Below are 11365 nucleotides of genomic sequence, written 5' to 3'. Positions count from 1 at the left end.
TGACCTTACCATCAGAATGGTGTTAAACTTGGTGACTTAACACACTGGCTGTGTGAACAAACAAATCATGAACACGATTCACGATTGGCACAGTTGTATATTTGTTTGTGTTTCTTTATTAGGGTAATTACAACTTAAAAACTTCAATGAACTAATGTAACTGTAGGGTAGTAATGAACAGCCCTAAACGAGCAGTGAACACACGTGTGTATGATGTAATAAACAGTAATGTCTGACCTCCACACCATCAGCAGCGTGATCCTTCTGCACTGGAACATCTTCAGATTCGGCTTTATCCTCCTCTGACATCTACAAACACAGAGACACAACAGATAAACATCACAGAAAGGGGTTCGTTAAGCTAGTGTCAGCGGTTGGTGGAATGAAATGCCTCTCAAAGCACAAAATGAGTGATCATGCAGAATAATCATCAGTGCCATGATGTGAAACACACAGGATGAACAAACAAAACAGTGCTTCAAACTGAACTAAAAACTATAACACACACACAAACTCAAGAGAAGTAATCTTCTTAAGAACCTAACAAACGCTTCAAATCCAACCGTCAGGAGATTTAATGGGTTAAACCACTTCATAATGAATCAAAACGAGCTTAACACAAGCAGGCTGACCAGTCGAGTTAGTCTTTACAACACGCTGCAAATAAAGAGCTAAGTTACTCAAGTGAACTAAAATCTGAAAAGAACTGAAAAAAGTGAAACTAATTATTTTTTTAAACTTCACACAAAAATACCGTTTTTAAAATTGAATATGAAATACACATTTTCCAAAACATGTTTTACTTTTTAACTGGCAGAAAATCCAAGCCATAAATCTAAGCAAGTTGTGTTCCAAATTTGAAGTTGATATCACAAAAGAGCGCAGTACCAAACATTTCCACTCAATGAAATTCACATCTATTCATTTTCAATCGAGGTAACTTTTGACCGTAAAAACCACAAGTATGGCTATTTTTTCAGAGCCATTTAAACCTTTTAAATTCCTTTCCCAAGTTGTGCACCATTCTGAAGAAATAAGATAAATTAAATTGCCGTCAAAAATGGCAGAACAGAGGGTTAAAGTGCAGCTTTGTCTATTTCTGTTGTTAAATGATCAGAAGTGTCACTCAAATCTCACGTCTAAAGCAAACGTGCTTCCTGTCAAGGTCTTACTTCCTGTGAGTGTACAGGTTTGACCAGAGACGGGTCGTCCGGTCGAGGAGACGAGGACAGTCTTCTGTCCCACTCGTTCACACCCGACGCTTCACAGCGCATCTGCAGAAACAACCTCTTCATCTCAGTGACGCTCAGATGATGCTGCACTAGAGCTGTGGGCGTGTCCGTCTCCTGACCCACCAATCACAGCACAGGGAGGGATCGAATGGGGCGGGGCATAAAAAGATTCCAAAAGGAATGTCATTGACTTTTCATAACTGCGTTGCTTGTTTAATTCATGCAAGGGCTTGAAACACTCCAGAAAAAAAAAAAGTAATCTTCAAACTGGAATTTTTGTGAAACTAGAATTGATTAAAATTGAATCAAGTGCTGTTAGATTCACTGCAGTTATAACTTACAATAATAGTTATTAAACGGCACATAGGCTGTTAAACCCAAACACTCGTCAGCTCATGCTTCACAAACCTCCAACATGAGATTACTGTGCTTGACAAACACATTCTCTCCTTTAATCCGTTTTATGAAACTATACTAGAGAAAGAGAAAATAAATAAATAAGGAAAACATTAAAAATGGTTTTGAACAAATCGAGTGACTCAATGAATCAGTGACTCATTGTTTTGCTAATAAAACAAAAGCACAAACATGGTGATGATGGATGGGTCTTGGTTTCAAACCGGCTTAAGGAGGTTTGCTGGTCTTTGCTGGTTTCGTTGGTTTCTCATCCTGACCATCAAACCACCTTAAACTGGTTTACCATAGAGTCTCAATACCGGTGTCGTCAGGTCAAAGCTGTCCTCAAAGTCAGACTATAAGGAGTTTGGGTGAAAGAGAGGACGTGAGGCATGTTATACACTCATTAAAAGCACAAGCTATTGAGAATAAAAGAGCACAGCGCAGACACACCTCAGTCGCAGACGAGTCCTCATCACAATTGAAGTCGGTTTGATCGCTGTCGGTCTGTTTGACCGCAGATCGCAGCAAAAAAGGAAAACTTCATGTTATTCACATCAGTAGAGGATTCTACACGAGGATCATTTGGGAACGTGAAGAAGGTTCATGATGCAACACAGATGAGGAGATCATGAACCTGACGTGATGCGTGAGAACAGCATGTAGATATACATACAAAGATGTGCAAACATTCCTCCACACGCATCAGACACGCGAGGATGACATTAACAGAACGTCTGTCAGACTGTAACGATCACGTTCGACCGATGAAACATGCGTCAGATAAGAGCAATGCTCTGGTCTCCTTCAGACAGAGGTAAACGATGCCCTAACTAGTGGAAATGAGCTGCACAAACAACAGACACTTTGCACAGATAGGTGGCGCTGCAGTGTCCCATGACATGTTTAAAGGAGCGTAGTGACAACTATTAGATAAACTTACAGTATTATTAAATTAGCTGGTCTTAAACGTGGAAATGTCTAGCAGTTGAACTAATACTCAATTACTATAGTCGTTATTGATTGTATTAGATTTCATTATATATATATATATATATATATATATATATATATATATATATATATATATATATATATATATATATAAATAAATAAATAATTCAATATAATTTTTTACAGTTTATAAAATTCTTTTTATAATATATAAAATACACACACATTAAATTTTTATATATTTTTAAAAACATGTAATTTATTTCTATAAAATAACAAATATCTAATATTATTCATTTTCATTATTCATTCACACAAAATTAATATTTGATATTTGTGTTGTTTTATAGGAATAAATTACATTTATACATTATATTGAATTATTTATGAATCATTACCAAATAAATAAATAAATGCATCTAACATAATACATATAATAACATAATTGTTATAATACATTATACTATTATTGAATTAAATATTAAATGAATCATTACTAAATAAATCTAACATATAATACATATAAATATATAATGATATAATACATTATAATAAATATTTTTATATTAAATGTATCATTACCCCCCCCCCCAAAAAAAAAACAACAACCAAAAAATACAACTAACATATAATAGATCAAATTATATAACTGTATGTGATTATTACTATCTGGTTAATTAAGAAAACATTACTTGATTCACGTTTAAGATTCGTTTTTAAGTTGACTACTTAAATATAATTGAAAATGAAATTGTGAATTCTGAAACAACAATAAAAAATTTTTTTTTCATAATCGCTCAGCCCTACTTAAAAAGCATTATAATACATAATTGTATGCTATTTATGGAAGGTCCCAGTGGAAACATGCTGTGTGCTTTCTCCAAATGATAAGGATGAGAATAATCCCATGGAATGTGTTGACTGAGAACTAACAGATGAGACACACTCTCGACGCTCTGTAGACTGAGGTGGCAGATAACCACACACACACACACACACACACACACCTCGTCGTCGTCGTCTGAGCTGTCCTGGAAGCCCTGCGTCAGAGACGATCCGAGCGACGCGGCCCTGGGCTCCAGATAGCAGAGACACAGCGCCAGCGGGAAGGAGAGCGTGAGCGCGTACGGCACGGAGAACGAGGTGGACAGCAGGAAGAAGAAGATGAAGAGGAAGCAGGGGATGAGCGAGGGAGACTTGATGGGCATGAAGTGATGCAGGCTCTCGGGCAGGAAGCGCAGCTCGGTGAGGTCAGGGAAGCTCAGGTAACCGTCGTCGTCCAGCAGCGAGGGCAGATCGGGGAGGTGCAGAGAGAAGGAGAAGAGCGTTCCTCCTCGGCTGCGGCTCTGGTCCAGTCTCTGCTTGCGTGCGGACAGAAGCAGCGCTCGTTCCTCCAGAAGAGCCGCTTTACGATCCGCTTGGGCCTGACGGCGCCGGCAGCCCGCTGTGGTTTTGGCCGGACTGACGGAGGAAGCGCGCTTGCGGCTGCTTTCTCTGCGTCTCCTGCGCACTTTAGTGGACGAGACGGGAGAAGACGGGAGAGAGAGCTCGGATCCCAACGGATCCGATGAGTACGGACACGACTGATGACGATGAGGATGATGGGAGAAAACGGTGCATGCATGAAAACATATGCATGGTTGAACACAAAAATGTGTGATCAGAAGAAAAGCAAGAAAGCTGGTTAGTGAAGGACAGGAAACAAGAGCTTGATAAACAGAACTACTGCTGCATGTTCATGCATTTCTACACGTTTGCTCGTCGTTCTACATGTTAGCAGTTTCAGCTAATCTATTATTGCTTACGATTTCAATGTTCTATGAATTCAATTATTAGAGAGACTTTTTGATTATACATTTTTATTAAATTATTAAAACTGAAAAATTCAGTAAAATCAAAATAGAAAAAAATAAAATTTGAGGAAAAAAATAAAATAAATGAAAAATTATTATGTTTTATATTATGTTAAATTTTATGAATTCAGTTGATGACACATACTTTCAGATTATTAGCATTTAATTGAACTAATAAAATAGAATGAAAAAAAGAGACATTTAATAAGGGCACTATTATAGTTACAATTTTAATAAATTATTAAATTGTAAATGTTTTAAATCAATAAAACTGATGACATCCTTTTTAATCATTAAAATTTAACTGAACAAAAAAAAATTGAATTCATAAAAAAAAAAAAAAAAAAAAAAAAAATTACACTTAATAAATTATTAAATTGTACAGGTTTTATGAATTAAGTTGATTAGACATCCGCTTAGGTTATAAAACGCATAGAAATGGAAGAATTTGAGAAAAAAATATACATTTTCTTACGTACTACTTTTAAAATTATGTATATATATTGTCAAATGGTAAAATTCTTATGATTTAAATTGATTAAATGTCCTTTTTGATTGCAAAAATTCATAGAAATGTAATAATTTGAGAAAAAAATAAAAATCTGATTTCATTTTAGGGTCCCGTTCATGTTCTGGAGCGTGAACGCTGAAACAAACCTCGTAATCATCACATGTGTCAAGCTGTCAATCATCTGACGGTTACCTTGGTGACGGAGGGGGGCGGGGCTTGCTCTGATTCGTCACTGTTGACTTTATTCTCCTCCTCCACTGAGTTCATCTCCTCTGCTTTCTTCTCCGGCGTTTCCATGGCGATGAGGTCATCCGTAGCAACAGCGGGTTTGTCGTTCTTCTCGTCGTCACGGGTGACCGTCGCTGGCGCTGATCACAGATTCATCAACATCATTATTAACATTACTAACACATTAACTTACATTTTCAATCACAACACAATCTGTGCTTTAATAAAGAAAAACATGAAATCACAATTAATACTTTTCATTTTAACTGCTTTGTTATAATGATGTCATTGAAATTATTAAATTCTTAATTATTTATATAAATACTAATTATATACCGAAATTAAAAATTTGGAACAAAACTATTAATAGATTAATCGAATGCATTTAAAAATCGACATTCAAATTCTGATCTGTACAAACATCCACGGCAGTTTTTATGTCAATATTTTACTACATAATGTTTTTACTACAATTTGTTGAAATCGTAGCTGTAATAAAAACTTGTTTTGAAGATCATTCTGCTCTGAAACGGACTTGACTAGCTGGTTAGTAGCTGGTTAGTGTGAGTTAGCGGTGTTACGCACTGCTGTTCATGCTGGGTGCGACGGTGTTCCTCCTGCTGGCCGATCGCTGGAACTGCGGCGCTTCTCGTGTGATCAGAGCGCTCGCTCGCCGCGTCTGCGCTTGTGTTCGGCCGCTGTAGCGGAACTTTGAGCCCAAGGACAGGAAGCGCTTGGGAGGAGCTTCAGGAGAAACCAGCCTATCAGGACACAAGGATCAGACCGCTAATTAGATCGAGGACATTTAAAGATTTCACTTATGCGAGGTATGTCTGATGCTTTTAATGGCAGTTATACATTTTTCTGTAAATGATCCCAATATAAGAACTGAAACACATTTGCAAGTGTGAACAAAATAATTAAAAAAAAAATAAAAAAATAAAAGTCTTTATTTTATTCACTATTTGTCAATGATAACACACACACATATATAAACAAAAATAAGAAAAAAATTACATTTATTTAATTGACCAGTTTATAGTTTAACTTGATGAACTACAATAATAAAAACTAAAGCTGAAATAATATTTGATAAAAACAATACAGAAATATAAAAAAACTACACTGAAAAATGTTTTACTTTGGAACAATTTCAACGAAACTAAAATAACACAAAATGTTTAAAGTCGAAATATTTAAATGACTAAAACTAAAATAAAAATTTATATTTAAATACATTATTACAAAAACAAAAACAAAATAATAAAAACACAATTTCAGATTTCTAAATTTAAAATTAACAGGGAAAATCTGTTAATATATTATTAAAGTAATTAATAATACATTAGTATCTCAGTGATACTAAAATAACACTAAATGTTTAAAGTACTAAAATGACTAAAACTGAAACAAAAATTAATAAAAACTAAAATATTTAAATATTATATATATATATATATATATATATATATATATATATATATATATATATATATATATATATATATACATATACATATATATACACATATAAAAAAAGACCCAATTTCAGATGACTAAAATTAAAATCAACAGTGATAATAAAAACTATATCAGTATTTAAACATTCTATTTAGTATTAAATTTTTTTAAAAAAAATGTTTTTTTTGGCTACAAATATACCCCAGCGACTTAAGACTGTTAACTCCAGGGTCACACTTAAGAAATAAAACTTCTCAGTATTAATGAACTCTGTCTGACCTGAAGAAGGTGTGATGCTCCACACAGACTTTCCAGAGTCTCTTTGCTGCTTTGTGATTGGGGAGCTTGAATCCGATGGTGCTCTCGAAGTGTTTGAGCTGAGTGAAAACACAAAGACAAGCGTTTCACACTGGTTCAGACTATCTGCGGTCCATCTGAAGAACAGACTCATCTCATCTCATCTCACCTCTCCCGGCCGAACCTTGATGTAGAAGTTGTTCCTCTTGTAGGAGATCTTGAGTATTTTGGGCCAGGCGAAGCGATTGATGCGTAGTTTCTCTCTGTAGACGAGGAGGCCGCTGGAACAAACTCCTAGCATGATCTCCACACCCTCTGAATCCTGACCGAAACACACACATCACAACACTCACCGTATCAGGAACTGCAAATTAGGCTAACACTAAACCCATAATGGAAATTTCCATTACTTAAAGGTGACTTATTATGCCCCTTTCTACAATAAGTCTCAGGTGACCCCAGAATGTGTCTGAAGTTTCAGCTCAAAATACCCCATGGATCATAGATTTTATCATTTTGATAATGCCTGTCTCTTTAAATGCAAATGAGCTGCTGCTCCCCGCCCCCTTTTCCAAAAAGTGCGGAGCTTTTACAGCTCCTATGACAGATACTCTGATAAAAAACATCTGTTTGGTTTTGATTAACATGTCTATCGCTCTGAAATCATCATCACATTAGTTTAAACTTCTGTTATAGTGTTTTCTGAGCGTCTGTCACACGGCATGTGAGACTCAACTAAGTTCTCTTTCATGTCTTATTGCACTTAAATAGTCAAATACATTCGCTTACTAAAAGATTTTTACTTTTAAAAATTTTTCAATAACCCATAAAATCCTAGTGCTATTTTTGCATCGTTGACATAATAAAGTTTGTTAATTTTTCAAATTAGATTTTATTTTTAGATTTTCACAATTCCTTTATTTATAATTTTTTGCTTGTTTGTTTTTTAATGTGTATATAATTTTATATTAAGTGGTACTATTTAGTTTATTTACTTGTCATTATTTTAATACCTTTACTTAAACTAAATGAAAATGAGAAATGCTGCCTTGGCAATTACATGAAATAAAATAAATTGTATTTATAAAAAAATTGTTAAATAATTTTCAGTTAAAAATAATTTTATTCAAAAAATAAAAAAGGACATAACTATAAAACAAAAACATAATTAAGACTTTAAAATGAAAAAAAGAAAATGCTATAGAACATATTTATAAACAATTAAAAATTATATTGTTTTTTTTTATGTTTGTATAGATTTTTTTTTCTCCAGTTAATTACCAAATCTTAAACTGAATGAAAATGTTACTTTGGCAACCATTAAAATATTGTAAAACAAAAAAATCACTAAAATTGAAATAATAATTTATTAAATATAAATAAAAATATAAAATAAAAATGACAAAAGCACAACAATTTTACATTTTTCAAATGGTTTTAAGTAAAAAAAAAAAAAAAAAAATTATATATATATATATATATATATATATATATAAATTATATATATATAAAATAAAAAAATCTAAGTAATGACCATGTCTTTTTTTTATGGTTTAAGTTTTAATTAACAATAAAATCCTGGTAGGACCAATTTATGATGTACCGAGGTTTCGTTGATAGTTCACTGATCGATAGTTCGTCTTCTGTTTTCATACTGTACTGAATACAGCAGAAGACGATCAAACGAATCAATAACCAGCACGAGCATCAGCGTGACTCAGCAAGAAAACCATCAGCGCTGACAGGACCGTGACGCATCACACCGAACGAACTCACAATGGAGAACACATTCACAATGAAGGTGCATGAAGCTGCAAGACGCTCGTGTTGAGCCGATATAGAGCACCAACAATGCACTGCAGCTGCAATACGGTGGAACAATGCACTGCAGTACGACACACACACACACACACACACACACACACACACACACACACACTGAATAACGATCACAGACATGCAGGAGACCTTCACAGCATCATTCAGACACACGTATCCACAAACACACACATGCACAGCATCTTACCTCCTCCTGCACCGCTGCTAAACAATCAAACAGCCTCCCGAGCAGCTGAACCAGTGGAGGAGGGGCGAGAGAGAGAGAGAGAGAGAGACAGAGAGAGAGATGGGCTGCAGCAGCCAATCAGAACAGCAGAGCGAGAGATCGTTTCTTCATGATCATGAGCTGCTGCGCAAAATCTTCTGTTGCATTTAATCCTCATAATGTATTTGAGTCCCTTTATGCGTTTATGTTAGGATTATCTAGATGATTAGACTATATGTTCTGATAAATGTCATACAATCACATATTCAAATAAAATTTCACATCTATTTGTGTATCTATATACATATATAAACACTACACACACATACATTTCTTTGTTTTTTTGTGTGGTTCATGTGCAACTTGAGATTTCTAAGAATTTCTAATTTTTTAATGAATGAAAATGTAAAATAGAAAACAGATTTTGAATGTATCAAGGGTTAGAGTTCTATATTAATGGCACAATAATAAATTATATTGTGTTGCAGAAGAAACACAGGTATTATGAACGAGTCTAACAGTTGTGCTCCTAAAAAAAACACGGTGAAAATGTGCTGACAGTATCTTCTGATTCATACGGAGCCCCCTGGTCCCACTTTATCAAAATAAAATTATAACTAACTCGTGGCCTCAAGATAAGCAACTCGTGGCCTCAAGATAAGCAAATCGTGGCCTCAAGATAAGTTAACTCGTGGCCTCAAGTAAGCAACTCGTGGCCTCAAGATAGCAACTCGTGGCCTCAAGATAAGCAACTCGTGGCCTCAAGTAAGTGTGTGTGGCCTCGTGATAAGTAACTCGTGGCCTCAAGATAAGCAACTCGTGGCCTCAAGATAAGCAACTCGTGGCCTCAAGATAAGTTAACTCGTGGCCTCAAGTAAGCAACTCGTGGCCTCAAGTAAGTGTGTGTGGCCTCGTGATAAGTAACTCGTGGCCTCAAGATAAGCAACTCGTGGCCTCAAGATAAGCAACTCGTGGCCTCAAGATAAGCAACTCGTGGCCTCAAGATAAGTTAACTCGTGGCCTCAAGTAAGCAACTCGTGGCCTCAAGATAGCAACTCGTGGCCTCAAGATAAGCAACTCGTGGCCTCAAGTAAGTGTGTGTGGCCTCGTGATAAGTAACTCGTGGCCTCAAGATAAGCAACTCGTGGCCTCAAGATAAGCAACTCGTGGCCTCAAGATAAGTTAACTCGTGGCCTCAAGTAAGCAACTCGTGGCCTCAAGTAAGTGTGTGTGGCCTCGTGATAAGTAACTCGTGGCCTCAAGATAAGCAACTCGTGGCCTCAAGATAAGCAACTCGTGGCCTCAAGATAAGCAACTCGTGGCCTCAAGATAAGCAACTCGTGGCCTCAAGATAAGCAACTCGTGGCCTCAAGATAAGCAACTCGTGGCCTCAAGATAAGCAACTCGTGGCCTCAAGATAAGCAACTCGTGGCCTCAAGATAAGCAACTCGTGGCCTCAAGATAAGCAACTCGTGGCGTGGCCTCAAGATAAGCAACTCGTGGCCTCAAGATAAGCAACTCGTGGCCTCAAGATAAGCAACTCGTGGCCTCAAGATAAGCAACTCGTGGCCTCAAGATAAGCAACTCGTGGCCTCAAGATAAGCAACTCGTGGCCTCAAGATAAGTTAACTCGTGGCCTCAAGTAAGCAACTCGTGGCCTCAAGATAGCAACTCGTGGCCTCAAGATAAGCAACTCGTGGCCTCAAGATAAGTTAACTCGTGGCCTCAAGTAAGCAACTCGTGGCCTCAAGATAGCAACTCGTGGCCTCAAGATAAGCAACTCGTGGCCTCAAGTAAGTGTGTGTGGCCTCGTGATAAGTAACTCGTGGCCTCAAGATAAGCAACTCGTGGCCTCAAGATAAGCAACTCGTGGCCTCAAGATAAGCAACTCGTGGCCTCAAGATAAGTTAACTCGTGGCCTCAAGTAAGCAACTCGTGGCCTCAAGATAGCAACTCGTGGCCTCAAGTAAGTGTGTGTGGCCTCGTGATAAGTAACTCGTGGCCTCAAGATAAGCAACTCGTGGCCTCAAGATAAGCAACTCGTGGCCTCAAGATAAGTTAACTCGTGGCCTCAAGTAAGCAACTCGTGGCCTCAAGTAAGTGTGTGTGGCCTCGTGATAAGTAACTCGTGGCCTCAAGATAAGCAACTCGTGGCCTCAAGATAAGCAACTCGTGGCCTCAAGATAAGCAACTCGTGGCCTCAAGATAAGTTAACTCGTGGCCTCAAGTAAGCAACTCGTGGCCTCAAGATAGCAACTCGTGGCCTCAAGATAAGCAACTCGTGGCCTCAAGATAAGCAACTCGTGGCCTCAAGTAAGTGTGTGTGGCCTCGTGATAAGTAACTCGTGGCCTCAAGATAAGCAACTCGTGGCCTCAAGATAAGCAACTC

General features: G+C 36.9%; 1 protein-coding gene across 16 annotated transcripts in view; it reads right to left on the bottom strand.

The window, feature by feature from the left end:
* The window catches only part of LOC113111629 (band 4.1-like protein 3), a 31856-nt gene that overhangs the window by 6221 nt on the left and 14270 nt on the right, over positions 1–11365 (bottom strand). For 7 of the 16 annotated variants that reach the window (XM_026276667.1, XM_026276685.1, XM_026276675.1 and 4 more), the window contains exons 8-15: positions 8959–9003; positions 7102–7254; positions 6915–7012; positions 5760–5935; positions 5139–5314; positions 1641–1706; positions 1173–1346; positions 238–309 (exon numbers count right to left, since the gene is read on the bottom strand). In XM_026276667.1, coding sequence (XP_026132452.1) covers positions 238–309; positions 1173–1346; positions 1641–1706; positions 5139–5314; positions 5760–5935; positions 6915–7012; positions 7102–7254; positions 8959–9003 — 960 coding nt within the window. The other 9 variants (XM_026276695.1, XM_026276702.1, XM_026276660.1 and 6 more) reach the window with 7 other exon arrangements.

Source organism: Carassius auratus, chromosome 2 (assembly GCF_003368295.1).
Source record: "Carassius auratus strain Wakin chromosome 2, ASM336829v1, whole genome shotgun sequence".
Taxonomy (NCBI): domain Eukaryota; kingdom Metazoa; phylum Chordata; class Actinopteri; order Cypriniformes; family Cyprinidae; genus Carassius; species Carassius auratus.
This window is presented reverse-complemented; position numbering and strand designations above follow the sequence as displayed.